General features: G+C 35.8%; 1 protein-coding gene across 3 annotated transcripts in view; it reads left to right on the top strand.

The window, feature by feature from the left end:
• TMEM245 (transmembrane protein 245) overlaps positions 1-17,809 on the top strand; it is a 77,225-nt gene that overhangs the window by 11,002 nt on the left and 48,414 nt on the right. The window contains exons 3-7 of one of the 3 annotated variants that reach the window (XM_041408050.1): positions 477-578; positions 1,475-1,582; positions 6,455-6,679; positions 10,663-10,832; positions 15,703-15,726. In XM_041408050.1, the coding sequence (XP_041263984.1) occupies positions 477-578; positions 1,475-1,582; positions 6,455-6,679; positions 10,663-10,832; positions 15,703-15,726 (629 nt within the window). The remainder of the gene's footprint in view (positions 1-476; positions 579-1,474; positions 1,583-6,454; positions 6,680-10,662; positions 10,833-15,702; positions 15,727-17,809) is intronic. The other 2 variants (XM_041408052.1, XM_041408051.1) reach the window with 2 other exon arrangements.

Below are 17,809 nucleotides of genomic sequence, written 5' to 3'. Positions count from 1 at the left end.
GCGATGCTTCCCTGAGGTTTAAGCTATATGTAGTGACTGCGCATTTGCTTAGATTTTGACAGTCTTGTGTTTACTGATAGTACAGGCTGAATAGGCAAAATCCAAGAAAAATCCCATTCTGTGGAGATCTAACATAAATACAGATTTTTTTGGGGAAACATGACTTTTTTTTTTGTCATGGAAAATGTTTCAATTTTGTGTGTATTTTCACATGATTTTGAATGTTATTTTCAAAATGGTTCTCTATATCAACATAATGTCACTGAAGTTAGGAACAGTAACAAAGTGTTTTGTTTATTGAGAAACTTGTTCATGTTTGTTCTCTATTCTTCATTTAATGCAGAAAGCCTTTTGTTTTATGACTTCTTTGTTTTTTTGGTTGCTGTGCTGTCTTTCTTGGTTTTGCTAAATGTAGGGTTTATTAATGGTGTAATTTTTCTCACAAAAACAAAACAACCCAACACTGTATCTTTCAGCTTCTGTGGCAGGTTCCTGGAGAATTCCTGTATTTCTGGTTATAGTTGTTCTGATGACAGTAGGCATGTTGCATGAACAGCAGAATGGAAAGGAGTCTTCTGGTAAGGAAAAGTGTACTGTTTCTTTTACTGTTGGAGGCAAAAATTCACTCCAGTGAAATAATCTGGACTGTATCCCTGCAAATTCAGTAGCATATGGATTGCAAGAATTTACTATAGGATGTTTAGTGTGTTTCAAAGTGGTTTACTCATGCTGAAGTGAATCTTGGATTTGTTACAGAAAATGATTGTCATGGAGTGGTGTTTCTTTTCCATGGTAAAGTAGTGACTCATTATTGGCCAAATTCCTTGAGTTTATGGATTTCAATATGTAATTTCAGGCATGAAGGTAGCCCAGATGTTTGAAATCAGAGGCTAATTTTGAAAGAAATCAGCAATATCAGTTTAGTAGCTCCTGTAATACTATGAGAGAAACCAAGACAACTCCATCCAGCAAGTTTCCAATATCCAGTCATTTGTTTTTAAAATAATTTTTTAAAAATATGTTTTGTGTTTAGATTTTGAGAAGAATAGTTTTTTTTCCTGTTGCAAGTCAGTTTTGAAAAAAGCAAAGGCATCGTAAATTCCCGATGAAGGAAACCTTTTTCCTGTCTGGCTGTTTTAGTTGGTTAGTAAAGTTGATTAACTGGTATAAAATTTTTTTTCATGATCAGACTGTCAGCAACTGTGAATGTCTTGGTTGGTACCAGTTCATTGTCAAGAGAAGCACTAAGCAAATAACGGGTTTTGAGTTTTGGCTGCAGGTGCATTGTAATACTAAAATTAATAGCACTCATTCCTGTTTGATCATATTGACTACATATAATACATACTAAACACTAACAGTGTCTGTCGATATATTTTCTGCTGCCTGACAGCTCCAGTGTATATCTAACACAAAATAAAATATTTTAAGGCTTAAGCTTTTTGTTACTTACATGCATGTATATATTTTACAGGGGCAGAGCTTCCTGGTCAGATGATTTCCATTGCTGCTTCAACAATTGCCATGGCAATTTCAATGACAGAAGATGAGTCCAATAATGAACATTCCTCCCAACCCTCAGGTGACTGAATACTCTGTAAGAAACATTTGAATTTGCTCTAAAGGCATGAAAATGGATGGAATTCAGATAAAATTTCAAATAGTCCATAACCTCTTCATTCTGTCCAAAATGGTGTCCAAATTGTGAATCAGGTTTATCTGTTTTTAAAAAATGTCAAGAAGATGCTAGCATAAAAGCTGTCTAGCAAAGGATAGTTTATGTGGCTGTTGAAGACTGACTAGAGGGTTTTTTTCTTGTTTTGTGGTGTTAGAATAAAGGTGTGATTTTTTTCCTGTTCTTCATGGTTAATTATTTTAATTTTTCTAGCCTTTTGATTTGTTGGCAGTTACATGTTATATAGCTGGATTTCTAGACCAGGTACAGACTGGAGGAATTTTTGTGTACATTGCAGTGAGAAAAAAATGCACCACTTAAAATATGGCATGCTCAAAGTCCTTCATACAGTGAGTTTACTTGACTTTGTAGCTTGAGTCGCATGATACTTTCACTTAGTGTGAGACAATTGGCTTAAAATAGTTCAGACAAAATGTTTAGACATCAATGATTTTAAACTTTACCATCTTTTTTTTGGGTAGGTCTTTGATGAAATGTGATACTAGAAAATTAAGCTATTACTGAGATCTCTGGAAATTGAAAAGTTTCATCCATTTCCTGCAAACCAAACCAAACCGATCATTCAACTTCAAAGAATGTGAACTTCCAAAACTTAATTTTTAAATCTAAAATTTATGTGACTATCATCAATATAAACATAGAAGCCTATGGAATTATGTCCTGAAATGTGAAATCAGAGCATTATGGTGACAGTTCTCCTGTATTTCTGTGTCCAGTCTTTAATTTTGGAAATGAGAAAAAAATTTTTTAAGATGAATTTTGACATCTGGAAAAGTAACAGATGCCCGCAAATGGGCTATGTAAGTGGTTGTGTTCTTTCATTGCTATTTTTAAAATTTACCAGGTCTTATTTTTTCACTTCTTTAAGATAATTTTCTTTCTGTTTTCAAGGAGAGATAACTACAGCATTTTTTCAGAGGTGTCTTTTATATTTTTTTGACTTCTCTTTAAACAGCTAACCAGATGAGGGTTTTTTGTCTTGTGAATTCTCTTGTTTTCCTTCACAGAACAAAAAAATCCCATGGACTTTTCTTTTAACTCCTAACGGCAGTTAAAATAATTTTCCAACAATCTGGTAAAAATTAGTGTTCTGTGATATATTAATCATAATTCTGGCCATCTTTGGTTTGGATCTTTTGTGAATGATGATGAAACATTTTTCTTATACAGCAAAAAGTTTTACATACAAGCTTAAGAACTTACTGCTTTGTTTGTTTCCCTGACACTGTATTAAATCCATTACAGAACAACCAGGCTTAAAATTGTTTATTAAAAGACCATGACGGGGGTATAAGCTTTGTTGATGTTATATTTTTTTTTCTGAACACTCATGTTTTTCCGTACTTTATTGTTGAATCCTGGTATTTAGTACTGGGGGCGAGGAGTTTAATGGTACCAGTTCATGTGGTCTGAGTGGTCCTTCCTGGTCTTCCAAGAGTTTCCAGTGTATACAGCAAAGAAGAAGTCTGCAATTTCTGAAGCAGATGCCACTGCAGTACTTTGTAGAGAAGATTGTATTGTCTTGTTGGCTTCAAATATGATAGATACTAAAATCCTTAAATGAAATAATGATTCTCAGGTTCTCTTTTGCCCTCCCTTCTTTGTTTTCTTAGAAAAAAAGCATAAGAAATATTTTTCACGTGACATTGCAGAAAGATGTGGTCCTTCATGAAGTACCTTCATTCTAATGTTCTGAGGATTTCTTCATTAATAGTAATAAAATTACTGTTTTCCTAACTTATGCCCTGCATAGAGATACAGGCAGCTGCCTTTCTGTTTATGTTACTGTTTCTTTGTCTTCTCTCCCTGGGGAGGAGGATAATGCAAAATTCTGTGACAGCAAGAAATTGATGTGACAGAGAACATACTGTGTAATGAAAAGAACAGGTCTTAATAAGACAGCTTGGAAATTTTGCTCTTTTTTTCTTGTTCAAAGAAGTACCATTCATTCTGATTTTGCTGGAATTTTTTCCTGAGTATTGTGCTAGCTGTTTAGACTGTCATGCTCTCATTAGTTGGAAGATAGACAGGTGTTTTTCAGGTTTCATCTCTCCAAATATCATGAAGCACACTAAATGGGATTTTACAGAAACTGATGTTACTCAAAATCACAGTACTGACAGTTCTGTTTTTCTATTTGTGTTGACAAGGCACTCACACCTTGGTTTGCAGAGCGTATCTTGTCAGCAGAAGGTGACTTTTTTAATTCGCAATTTTGGTTCTTTTCTGGTGGATCAGCTTTGTGAACTGGTTTATGAGAGTCATCTAAATGGCATTTCTGATGCAGACCTGTGTTTGTCATGAGGAGAATACTGTGTCATTGGGAGTGACAATTTAATTTTGCTAAAAGTGCTGGAGAACTGCATTCTGAAAAAGCTTTCTTGCCTTGGGATCCCCTAGAACTTTTTCCTTTTTTTGTTTTTCCTCTATCTTTCTTTTCCTTTTTTATTCCCTCGTCTCTTGCCTCTCTGTTGTGTTCTGTGTACAGTCAGCTTACAGGGAAACTGTAAGAAATAAGGCTGTTAAATTGTAACTGCTTTTAACATTACTGTTGCTGTTATTTAATTAAATTATTCTTCATTGCAAAAATATGCCAATCAAATTTTTCATTACTAAAAGAATGAATGTTCTTTTTTATTTCCTAAAGGTGACTCTAATAAGGAGGTTTTGGGCAAAAAAATATTGTATAACTTAGGCATAGACTTCAGCTAATTAGTCTGTTTTTGCTTTGAGTTCTTCCTTTTGTTTGATTAATATTTGAGTTTCTGCTTGTTGTATTATTACTTCTTACATTGATTATATTAATTTTGGAGCAGAACTGTAAGAAGTGTTGAATAAATTGAAGGGGAAAATTTTTTATTATGTGTATACTTCTTTCAAATTTATGTTCCTTTAGCGCATCCATTTGTTTCTACTTGTACTCTTCTGCTTTATTACATATGGACTGAGTAGTACAGGGGAAACATTGTCCCTCTTCTGTATGACAAAAATACTTTGTCTTTTTAGCAAAACTTCTGTTTACAGGTAACTTTTTCTCTCCTCTTATGAAAAGTTGTTTGTAGTTGTATAGTAGAGCTGGCCATCATCCCATGGAGATATGCACTGATTTGCCAAGAACCTCCCCACCTGAAGCTTCTGTGGTGCTTAGCTGCTTGCAGAATTCCTTCTTTCAGGTTGCATGCAATAGGTTCTTCATGAATATTCTGAAGTTCCACCAAATATATAACCAGCAACCATCTGATGTTTCTGTCATCATCTCTATGTCAATCCCAGCTGGGTGAATCAATGAATTTGGATTGTTGTTTTGGTGTGGTAGGGATGCGTTCATAAGCTGTAAAAGTAGTTCTGCTTACCTAGAATGCCAGTGCAGATTTCTGCAAAAAAGGAAAAGTGTTCATCCGCTGTGTGAGGATGCAGTTTGTTACTTACTCTTACTGTATGACAAATGAGTCTTGCCTTTTTGAACATTTTAGCTGTCATGCTTTAGGCTAGGAATGGTTTTAGTGACACACTGCAGCTAAAAACATACTACATGCACAGGAGTTGTTGAACTGCTGTGCATGTAGTATGCTGTAGTACAGTTTTTATGCAGTTTTTCTTCATGGGAGAAGATGTGTCTGTGGCACAAGTCCAGTGAAAGTTGTGTTCATCATTTACCAGCTGTGTGGTATGTACCAGCATATTAAATTGCCTTTTATGTTTCAGCACAGAGTGCCTTTTCAGGTTTTTCTGTGTGTGTGTTCCTGCACTATGGCTACTTTCCTCAGATAGTGACGTGTGGGAAATGTGTGCATTTCAACAACAGCACAAAGCCTCAGTAAAAGTTAATACTGGTGTTCTCAGGGAGAGATTTCATGTAGAGTGGCTGAAAATGGATTTGGTGTCATCCAGCAACTGATAGATCAAATAAATAAATAAATTGGCATGTTCTGCATCCAAAAATTTTAATTTGAACATAATATTTTTGCATGAAAAGACTATTGTTTATGTATAAGGTCTTTAACACATCAGTTTACATTTTTGAATTTAATTTCTTGTTTGCTAACTTATGAGTGAGAGACTGACAAAATTTGTTATCCACTAACTGGTGCTTGATGTTATTAATGTTTGTTGCACAGAGCAAGGAATTTAGGATGACAGTGTGAATGCTCCTATGTTTGTGTTGTGAGTGATCTGGAAAAGTAGTGAGACAGTTGTAAGATACAAGCTTTCTCTTCAGTGCATACTCTATATTTTTTGTTCTATTTAAATGAATTTTGAGCAAATCTAAGATTCCTTTTTGAGTACTTGAAGTAAAGGGAAGTGAAAGATTTATTTTAAGACTTCAGATTTTTTTCTAGAAGTTAATTATATTTTGTGTTTTTCATGGTCTTATGGTTCTTTGATAGAACATTTGGCTTGTGATTTACCTGCAGTGACAGGAGCCCTCTTAGAGGCTGTAGCAACTTTTCATCTCTCCTCCTTTCAGCACTGCTTGGCATGGCAATGCAGGATGTGGGAGAGTTTACACAGCCTTGTTCTAGCTTTTCAAAAGGCAGATCAGTGCCAGGGCTGTCTCAGTCTTTTAGAGAAATTAAAAGAAAAAAAACGACCCCAAAACAACAAAAACACAGCCTTCTGCTGCTGTCCCGTCCTTCATCCCCACCTTATAAAAAAAAGAGATAATTTGGGAATAGGGAACATACTCTGTTTTGTGGTGAATATGGTGAATATTAATGTGATAATTTCTATTTCTTTGTTTGCATGTGTTTGTTTTAGGATCAACAGCAGAAAGTGATCAGCCTCCACCTCCACGAGCTTCATCATCTTTCAGCACCTCCTCTTCATCATCTTCTGGGAACAGACAAAGAACTGAGATTGGATCTTTACTTAGAAAAAAGAAAACTAGTGATATTTACTTTGTTACTCTTGTGTGGGCCATTGTCATTGTTCAGATCTGGCTAAATTTTTGGATTGTGCAGCTATTGCCAGTGCCGTTTGCAGGTAATAATCCAATTACTAGAAATGTTTGGTGTCATGTTAAATAAAACAGGAAGAAAGTCTTGTAGGCTTGTATGAGTTTTAAATAAAAGCTTTTTCATTACTTGTTAAGACCAGATGAACTGTAGCCTCAAAACGGAGGATTGATGTGCCCTGTCTATTACCATATAGTGGACAGCTCTGTTAAATTGCTTTGTCTATTGACTACTATAGTCACCTTAAATAATGTAGTGCCATACCTTGCATAGTAAGAATACTTCTGGTTTAGACCAGTTGGTTTTTCTTTCTCCTGATGTCAGTTCTTTCATATTTTTGCACCTATAAATGAAGAATATTTTAGTTGTTATTCAGCAGTGAAGAAGAGCTCATGTTAACTTTTAATTTCTGTAAAAAATGGATTGCTAGGCACTGAGGACGAGTCACAAGATAAATTTAGTTCCAATTTTAGGTCTGAGGTTAATTAGCTGTGTTGCTTCACACCTATATGCATCTGTTCTCCTATATGTCTGGCAAGAATTGGAGTAGTTATGATAGTTATCAAAAGATATTATTTTAGAACTGGATGCCACTTTTTTCTCTACTTGTTTGGGGGAGTGAAAAGGGAAAATGGGAATTCTAGGAGTATATGTGTGAGTTGCTATGAATTGGAAAGCATTTCTTCTCATCCTTCTACTGTAAACAAAGTGAATTTCCTAGTTTAGAAACTTGGATTTTCTCAAAACTTGAGTTGAAATGCTAGGTTTTAGCATTTTAAAATGCATTTACCACCTGAGTGTAGCTATTTTCTTTTTTCATGAAGAGTGGTGGGTTGGCCCCAGCTGGTGACCAAATACCCTCCAAACCAGTGTTTTAATGTGGGCTTATCCGTGAGCTGCATTCCCTTTAGGATGGTATGGGCTCGGGATTTTTGTTATCCCTAGGCCACCTTCAAGAGGTGTACCTGCTCCAGCATGGACCCTCTGAGTGGTGTGTCTGCTTCTCTGCAGAGCATTTCTGTTTCCCTGGCATTTTCATTACCTCTCTTCATCCCTCTGTTCCTTTTTCCTCTCTAGTCACTTTTTCTGTGTTCCTTCCTCTTCTCCCTGCCCAGGGTTTCTGCCCTTCCTTAGATACATTTCCACAGAAGCCTGATGAGCTCAGCTTTGCCCAGTGATGGATCTGTTGTGGAGCCATCTGGAACTGTGTCTGGGATGAGGCAACCCCTGGTCTCTTCCCGAGGTGGCCCTGCCAGAGGCCACCCTGCTACCAAAGCCTTTAGGTCTGTGCACAGTACCCAAAGCTACTGTGAACCATCTGGAACTTGTGACTTGGGGTCACACTTAAAGATTTGAAGGGCTGTGAACTCTGAGGCATGGAGAAAGGAACAGCTGCACCTTTGGCTGTGGCACTATAGCAGCAGCTAAAGGGTAATGTGATGGCAAGACATATAAATAGCTGAATGCAGGGTAAGAACAGAGAGGGGTTTGACCTTTGTTTCATTCCAGTATAGTTACTTACAGAAGGAACTTCCCAGTTTTGGTGTCTGGGTGTCATGGGAGATGGCAATCATGAGTGAAAAAGCAATTAGAAAATAAACTTTAGACTTATTAGAAGCAGAGTTTACGTGATTAGTTTACAGAAAACTCAAGGAGTAACTTAACCACTGTTCAGAAACCTCTACATGTGAGGCAAAAAGGGGAGCAGCAGTTCCACAGCTAGACAGAAGTGAATGGTTTAAGCTTGAGCCACACAAGTTTAGATTAAAGTACACATCCAAATGAGACAGATGAATACTGCTCCTGACAGTCATTAGGTCTAAAATAACTACCGAAACAAAAAACTCAAGCCAAAAGAGAAATTGCTTTTAGGAATATTTGTGACTTGTTGCCTTAGCAGTGACGGTGGGCCATGACGTGCTTTTTCGTGGCATATAACTGCATCATCAGAAAGATATTACACATAGGCAGTGTAATGATGAACAGAGCCAATCTTAGAACAGTGGATTACATTAAAGGTCAGAAGGTGAGTGATGATAATTTGCATGGCTAAAAGAGAGGGAATAGTAAAAATACTAGGAAAACAGGAAGGCTAATAAAGCAAGTTCCCTTGCAATGGTTCAAGTTTAAAGAGACTAATAATAACTTCAGGCACTTGTGAGACCTTAAAGAGAATGCCTCTAGTATGTAAAAAAACCCAAAAATCTTCCCAAAACCTTAAATAGAAAGGTGTAATTTCACCAGAGTTCCTTACATTGGTAAAGAAGACTCATAGAAAGTAGAATTTAGATTATTAGAAACATCTTGGTGCCATTTAGCATTTTTCCTTGAATGCATTTATACTTCAGTTGGAATAAAATGGTCTTTTAAAATTGCTTAGTGTAGAGGGTGGGAAAATGATACCATAATTACACCATGAAATGAAAAGGTGGAAGAATTGCTGTGAAATGAAAAGCTAAGTAATGAACCACATTGTGGAACACTTGCAGCATTTTATTGAGGGATTTGAGCCTGGAAATCCTGATATTGTCTCTTTTAAAGATCTTTCATTTGCTTCCTTTCTTGTTCTGCTGTCTTTTTTTTTTTTTTAATTGTTTTCAGGTAATTTTCTGCTTCCTGCAGATGTTTGGAACTTGTTATTGTGCAGACTTTTTCTTGTTTTGCTCAGTGCTTTCTAATAACAGTTAGAAATAACAGTTTCTTTAGCTTTTCCTCTCTTGTATCTTTTTAACTTAATATGATTACAGCTGTTTGTCTGTAGCACCTCCTTTGCAATGAGTGTACAGTCATTTATTTTAGAAGATACTGTGTAAACACTTACTCTGAAATAACAGTGGAAGGTTAGAACCCCATTTGAGGATCTTGTTCACCTTGTAAAATGCAAGCTTGCCTGGCTTTGCTGAGCAGCAGTTTGTGTTGTGACCATGAGCTGCATTTCATCATACAAAACTTCAGCCTTTAAGTTCAGTGCTGACACTTGCACTGTGTTTTCTCCTTTTTTGTATCTTTGCCACTCATTTTATTAGAGAAATTATTGGATTATTCTGTTTCTTCAAGAGACTAAATCCCATATTTGCCACATGGTGGTGCCAGAGGGTAAGTGAACTAAATGTCAGCAAAATGATTGTACTAGCTCTCCAAAACAAGAATATAAACCATTACACGTGTGGCTTGCAAGCTCTTGTGGAACTTGGCTAAATGCCCTGTAGGCAGTAAAAGTTAACCTTTTTGGCTATGTATGCCATTTTAAACGTCTCCAAGTAGAAACACGATGTGAATTTTTGATGATGAAGTGATGTACTGCCAGCTGTTCTGGAGCTCGTGTATGGCATGCAGAATAGTAACAATAAAAAAAAGATTTATTAAAAGTAAAGTTACTTATAGTGATAGAAAGTTCAGTATCCTGTATTGCCAAGATAAAATGCTAATCACAAATATCTTTTTTTTTAACATTTAAAAGTAAAATTTTATCAGTAATATTTCAAAAGAAGATTTAAACGAATGCTGCTTTACTGTGAAATTCTGCATGATGTGGTGTCAGTTGTTGAAGGAAAGATACACTTTAACAACTTAGAAGGCCTAAAGCTCAAGAATTTAGGCTGAAGATTTTCTTTTATGTGTAAAGTGCTGTTAAGTTCTGATTGTGGTACTTTATATGGCGCCATTTGGCATGGTGTGTGTGTGTGGATATGGAAGAAATCCACTGTACTGGAATCATGGAGTGGCACCTTCTTATCCCAGGCCTTGATCAAGTCTGAGCTTCATTTTTGGGTAGTGTGCTGTCACTTTTCTTGTGCTGTCATCTAAGTTTCATGTGGATAAGCACAGTCGCAGAGATAGTGAGGAGATTAGTACTAAAAACACTGGCAAATTCCAGAAGTTTTTAATGGGAAATAAAACTCAAGGGTCTCTTCCTTTCTTTTTCATTGGTCTTCCAGAATAGAATAAATAAGTAGTCTTGTGGTGTTCCTCTGAAATCTGTGATACTAAATTTCCTTCTTGTGGTTACAGTTTGGGCACTTAAAAAATTCGTGGTTCATTTTGGAGTTTTGAACTTCATGGCAAACCACTGCAAAAGTTGGTGGCAACTGGTTGAAAATTTTGTGAAGGAGCGTCAGGAAGCTCTTGCTCCACGGCCCATCAGAGGACTTGGAAGTGTTATGCTAAAGCTTGACAGTAAGGTATTTCTACTTACTTCCTTAAGCAACTTGAAAGTTTGTTTTATTCTCTGTTTCACCATATTCTGAGATGCTTTAAATCTAAAATAAATGTCTGTCACTAATGGTTATGTCTTTCATGTAAAACTGTATCTGTTTTATGGTGTATTTTAAATTATGTCTCTTCTATCACTGTTCACACTTAAGTGCACATTTAAATTTGCTAAATGGTTGCATGCAGACCTTTACAGAAGTCACTTTAAAAATGCTGAATCACCTTTATAAGGTTCCTTATCTGAGTAAGGCAAAATTCTCTTAATCTTACCTGGTTACAAAGATTTTGAATTTAAATCTCATGAGCTTTAGTTTGAAGGATAGGATGTTCTTATTTCTTATGTGAAAATTTAATTTAAAAGCAGACCATTGTGTTTGGGTAGTAGGGCCCAAGTTATTTCAGACATATTTGTCTGTACTGTGTGGAAGCAAATTGTTGCACACAGTAGTATGGTGCTATAGGAATCAGTCTTTCGTCTGTAAGTGAAGAAATAGGTGGGATAAAGTATTTGGGAAACGCCATAGAATAAGGCTTCTGTGTTCCCTTCACTTCTTCTCCATGCAAAATAGGCCTATATTTGCATTGCAAATTGCATAGTTGGAAAATTTATAAAGTTTCTTTCATTAAGAATTTTAAGTTTTCATGTAAACGGGTAGATGAATTATTTTGTTTGTAATAGCTGTGGCACTGCATAAGAATGTGCTTTTTGTAACTGTGTTGTTGAAGTATTCTCTGCTCTGGAAAAAGCTTTTATCTTAGGACTTCTATAACTGAAGAGCTGAACTCTGTAAGTACATTTGTCAGAGCATCTGTATCTTGGCAGATTGGTTTTGTAGTTTATAGCGCTGAATTCTTACAGGAGAGGGAAGAGCTTAAGCCTAGATCTAATGGGGGAATGGATGACAAAAGCATTAAAATGGCTGTAGGAAAAAAGTAATGATTTCACAGGGTTCATTGAGGAAGAATTCGAAAAAGGAAAAGCCTTTCAAAATACAGCTATAAACACAATAAAGTGGTTTTCGAAAGGTAGTGAAAATTACTAACATGGGGATAGAAGCTTACATGATACAAAGCTTTTCATAAAAAGATTTTGTTCTGTAAGTAAGAAGCCACTTTAGACACAATGTTGAATGTATTGTTGCTTCATGAGTTGTCAAGTTTGGCATCCTTGTATTGTATAACCATATGATACAGTATCCTTCCTAATTCCAGCAAGTCTTTTCTCCTTAAAGAAGGTAGGGCTTTAATGTGCAGCAGAACCTCTCGCTCTTCAGCTTAAATGTACTTAAGGTCAGTTTATTTACATGTTGTTTTTGTCTAAGCAGGAGAACAATGTTGACCAACTCATTTCCCCATCTCCCTTCACCCCTCCATTTTTTAGATGACAGCAGTATTCCTCCTGAGTTTGTGCTCTGTGTATTAAAGCAGTTTAAGCTTTCCCAGACATTACAAAAAGAGCACTTGATAATCTGCATGATTCTCTTGTCCTCATTTGTGCCTATTCTAATTCTGTTTCAGCCAGCATTTATCATGAGTGGCTGGGATTATATGTAGTCTTCCAATGCTTGTCACACTAATACGTCCATATCTTTTAAGTTCTACTGGCTGTGCTTATTCTGTGTATTGTAGGATGATGGATGCATGGTATCTCAGAATTTGGGAAGCAATGCCACAGGCTATTGGCAGTTACATTTTTTGTAGGGACAGGGAAACAAGAGAAGTGAAAATTATATCCTTGCAAGATTTTTTAAGTTGTATTACTGAATGTTTTGGTTTCAGTAGGCACTGTTGAAGAGAAAGTAAAAAATATGTGAATACAAAATAGAAATTTAAAGAGTAAATTGTTACAGTTTACCTTTTATTGGAGGTGTATGAGAAACCAAGACTGAGAGATCATTTCCTTTGCAGTTAGAAGTTTAATTTTTAATATTTTGTTTTTAGTTTATTTTAATGGGAGCTGGATCTGCTTAGGGTTTTTATTTGGTGTGTTTTTTTTGTAGGCATGCAAAGTTAGTTGGAAACTGAATCTTAGCATCAGGATGTATTGAGACTCTTAGCTAAGTACAGCCAGCCATTGACAAGGTCTTTTTCACACAAATACTTAGTACTTAGTGGTAGTGCTTGGGCTGGGAAGCATGGTATGTCCGATATAGTTCAGTATAGTTTCACTCAAATATAGTTCCAGATTTGAGTGAAATGTAGTGAGAATGAGGAACATATCTTAGAATGGCATGCTTTTTCCCAAACAAATTTTAGGAGGCTAGTGTAGGTAGTCTGGAAAATAACCCATTGTGAGAAATGGGTGAGTACTGCTCATGCATGCAAATCTGATCTTTACTGATTATATCTGTTTTTTAAACAAAACCATCAAGAAAAGAACTGCTGCTCAGCTTTCACAATTCTCATTTACCCATGGTTCTCCTGGAAGTGCCGAGAAATTTGTAATGAAGATATACTGGTCATGAGAAAGGAAAAGGGCATTACATTTTATTGTTTTTATAAGCAGTAGGTCAGTCTCTGGAATGTCTATTAAAGGAATGTCTTCTTTAAATATGGACTATGAAAATAGGATGTCATTACTGTATCCTTTAGTCTGTGGCTGTGCATTTGCCTCATGGAGAGTCAGCGGACAGCAGTTCAGATGTGAGAGACTTCCTGGAGGAGAGAGTAGGGAGGTTTCTCTTGTCAGCCACCGAACCATCCTAAACTTAATAGATGGGGTATCACGTGTGTTCTTATCAGCAGTAGAGAACTAATACTTTTCTGTGCTCTTCTTTTTATTATTATTTTAAAGAAGACTGTTGTTTCACAATATGATGTGAAACAGTTTGATTATAGAATTTGTGAGGGAGTTTAGCAGCATTGGCAGTGGCTCAGCTGCATGCAGTGGACTTTCACTCCTTGGAATGTACTAATATTTTACATACATGCTTTCTGATGTACTTGAGTGAATCATGTAGTTGTTACATGCTTTTTTTAGGTAGAGTGCACTAGAATTTTATATGTGGATTATTTAGATTGTTCGGATTTTGGATAAAGTCAGCTTCTATTTCTTCTGGGACCAAGATCAGCACATAGTTTAACCAAGCACAGAAAAAAAGCAGAATCTCTGTCAGTGCTTATGTTATTATAGAAAATACTTTCATAGACATGTAAGAACTTAGATGAATAGTTTTCCACTAAAATACTGGAAAAGAGGCTATAGACTTATTAATTTTGGATGATGTGAAGATTTGAATTAAGCTGTACCGTGTTTTCAAATGTAGATTGATTATATTTGTAGAACAACTTAAACATCAGTATTGGTAAGCTAATAGGCAGGTGAAGCCTCCCAGATATTGTCTTAAATGTTGATAAAAAAATATTGCTATTTTGGACATATAATGTTATTTCCTAGTTAAATATATTTATCATCCAATTCCCGGAGGCTGGAATTATAGAAAAATACCAAAGACTTCCTTTCACACTCAGCTAAAATCTTAGGGATCTTTTGTTGTATTTTGCATGGAATTGCAAAGTGGAGCAATACAGCCATGAGAGCTGTGTTTTTTCCAAAACGAAACTCAGGTTCAGATAGTAGGTTTTAAAATGCAGAAGTAAAATTAAAAGTATGTAATTTAATCAGAAAACAACTTTCCCTTTTTTCACAGATAAATTATTCCATAAGTGAAGAGGTGAAGTAGAAACAAATTGTACAGTGTCAGTTTGAGGCTTTTGAAGCCTTGTAATTGATTTCTGTTTCACTTTCCATAAGTAGCAAAAGCTAGTAAACGTGGGTGCTTTGTGACATATTTCATTTTCATGTTTCCTAATGTTCATGTTTCTTTGTAAATATGCTTCTAACTTAATCAACATTATGAAATTTTTATCAATTTGAAATATTCGTACCTTTTGTTTCCATTGGGAGCTAATGTAATTTCTAGCAACTGGTAAACACGCTAGATTTACTGAGAATTCAGTGGTCTTGTTTTCAGGGAGAAACAAACTTCACTTTCATGATCTTAATCTCTAACACAGATGAATAGCAATATTAAAGCTCTTCTCTGCGGTGATTATGCTACTAATGATTAGTAATGGTTAGAATTAAGAGTACAGTCCTACATAAACTAGGTCTTGAAATGGGTGTACTTTAGCGTATGGATGAGCATCAGTAAAGAAAAATAACTTCAGTGCAAAAGGAGAAATTGACTGTTGAGAAGTGCAAGGATAATTACATGAAATCTGTGCATTTATGTGATCTACAGTTTGCTGTTGTATGTACATCAGACTTAATTATGTATTTGATGTTGTGCCATTGAATATGAATTTTTTAATATGAATGTTGTACCAAAAAAACATATTAAATCTGTCCAAGAGTAATTGACATAATAGGAGTGTTTTGAAATGCTTAGAATGGGAATATTTGAATGCCTGAATGGGAGTATTAATGCCATAAACAAGTACCTCATGTTAAGATTTGGTGTTTTGCTGAAATATCCTCCTTAGTGTACAAATCCTGCTCTGAAATGTGATGATAGCTCTCAGTATAATTAAACTGGAATTCTCCAGATTGTGCTGATAGCTCTGTTAATACCATTAAAATTGTTCATATTTGTTATATCCCTCTTTGTTTCAGAAGTGCATGTTAGTAGTAAAACCCAGATTCTTGCATTAGAATTTGTTATGATCTTTTCTTCCTATTGCAATTTACCTTTGTGTCTAGAACAATTTCATTTTCATTCTGTGGATGACTTTGCCTGCCTCTCATTCCTTTTTTTCCCTATTACTGCGTTTTTCAATAATTTTCCACTGTGTTGTGTTTTTTTCCCTTTTCTTCCATCTCCGCCTGCCACTGACAAGCTGTGGCACTGGCTTAATAAGAAGGTAAATAAACAGAAAAATTACAATTCCAGCTAATGGATTCTGTGGTTTTGGGGAGTTTGATTTTTTTGTTTTTCTTTATTTTATTTTGCAGCATGAACACTCCTTAACATGCCTTGCTTCATATAGATTTCTCTCTCAAATGCCTTTTTTCCAGCTCTTGGTATAAGCTACTGAAGGTCATATAATTCTATCTGATCTCTTCTACTCCAGTGAGTGCACACAGTTAAATGTTTAGCACAGCAGAGAACTGCATTAGCATTTTAAGGAGTAGAGTAATTTAGGGGCACTTTTATTTAAGAATAGTTGATCTCTGCCTGGTCCTCACTTGTACACCTAACAAAACCAGTTCTCTCCCAGTGTGGAGAGCTGTTCCCTGCTCAGGGAAAGCATCAGCTAACCGAATTGCCGCGGGAGTGGTGAGGGTGTGAAGCACAGCTGTAGTTCTGCAAGGGCTTGCAAATAGTGCATGGGCTGGTTTCACTGGGTGCTGTCAGTCTCTTCCTTTGGAAATGCCAAACTTGCCTGTGTACACAGGCATAGTACCTAGTGTACCAGGAGTGAATGCTTACAAAATGAGGCTTTGCGTGGCCTCAGAACTGCTGAATCTTAACAAGTCTGAAGGGAATTAAAAGATTAGGCAAAAAAAAAAAAGGTAGTTGGTATAGCTAAGATTTTTTTTTCCTATTGTGAAGCTTTTAAAAGTGTGTTTTCAAGATTCAGTTATAATTATCCATGAAGAGGGGTGTTTCTAATGTTGTTTTGCCCTTACCTGTATTGCTCTTGTTCTAAAATTACGTTTTTATTTCCCAACTTTAAAATGTTTATCTTGTGTGAGTGACTGGGGGTTAGTAAATAAGTGCAGTTGTAACCTGTCTTAATTTATTTTTTATTATATTCTGGTTTGTTAGCAGAATTGAGGTGAAGAGCTGAGTTTGGTGACCCACAACAGAAAGTGTAGTTTCAACTACTCTTTTTCTGTCATTTGTGGTTTTCGTTGAAAATGTGTATGAGTAGATATGAGGTTTTTTTCCTGAATACTGGTAGGTTGCAACAACAATTTAACTGTAATAGCTTTAAATGCTAAAATGTCTGGATTTTATTTTTAGTTTAGAAATCTGCATTATTTGGCAAACCCTGTGGATATAATTTCTTAACAGAGTGTGGTTTTTTAGTTCCTTGGAGTTATCTTTGAAAACTGTTGGTTTACTTTACAGTTTCATAAGTAGAAAGTCCTATAGTATTACATACAGTGTTGACTGTTGTCCATGAACATACAGTAATAATGATTATAATCAAGATTTTTTTTTTTAAAGTGAAAAAAATGTGCAACCAGTGGGTTCATTTGGTTGTGTGTAGTGTTTTGGTGATTTTTTTTAAAATTAAAAAACAATGTTGAACTGTACCGGAGGCAGAAAAAGGAGGGGATTTTACTACAGAACACTGGCTGCAGTTAAAAGGTGATTATTTTTGTGCCTTTTTCCTTTTTTGCCTGTCTTTGAAGGGATGTACTTCAGAGACCACAAAGATAAATTTCTCATAATGCATCAGAAAATTAAAAATCATATGGATATGGCAGAGTTTGAAATGATGGTTGATTATGACTGCTAGTCATAAACCTTGGCTTTTTGATTCCTGCTCATGGTATATGCAGCCCAAAATATAGAAAAAGTTCAGTCAGTGTGGCATAATTTGTTCTTAATAACATTGTCTATGTCAGGAGTCTTTAGAAGGAATTGCTGAATTCTTCTGCTGCTTTTGGAGGGATACTGGTGTAGGTAGACTTGAGACCTCACACAGACTGTTCTCTATCTTTCTTAGCTTAACCACCCAGCTGGCTCATTTCAGCATTACCTTGGGATGTGTTCTGGTTACAGACTTCCCCTTGTTTTCTGCAGATGATATTAATGAGATGGTATCTTCAAATATTAACTAAGAAAAGGGAAATGAGAAGTCTAAGGAATGTGTTGGGAAAAAATCCTCATAAATAGCAGAGCTGTTTACAGAAAAAAATAAAAGTCCATGTTGATAATTTTATGTAGATTTAATCCAAAATTAAGTAGATGCCTAGGTGTGTTTCACTGCT

This window comes from Onychostruthus taczanowskii, unplaced genomic scaffold, assembly GCF_017590055.1.
Source record: "Onychostruthus taczanowskii isolate IOZ18803 unplaced genomic scaffold, ASM1759005v1 scaffold29, whole genome shotgun sequence".
In the NCBI taxonomy this organism is placed as follows: Eukaryota; Metazoa; Chordata; class Aves; order Passeriformes; family Passeridae; genus Onychostruthus; species Onychostruthus taczanowskii.
The sequence above is the reverse complement of the archived record's forward strand: the minus strand, read 5'-3'. Positions and strand labels throughout refer to the sequence as shown.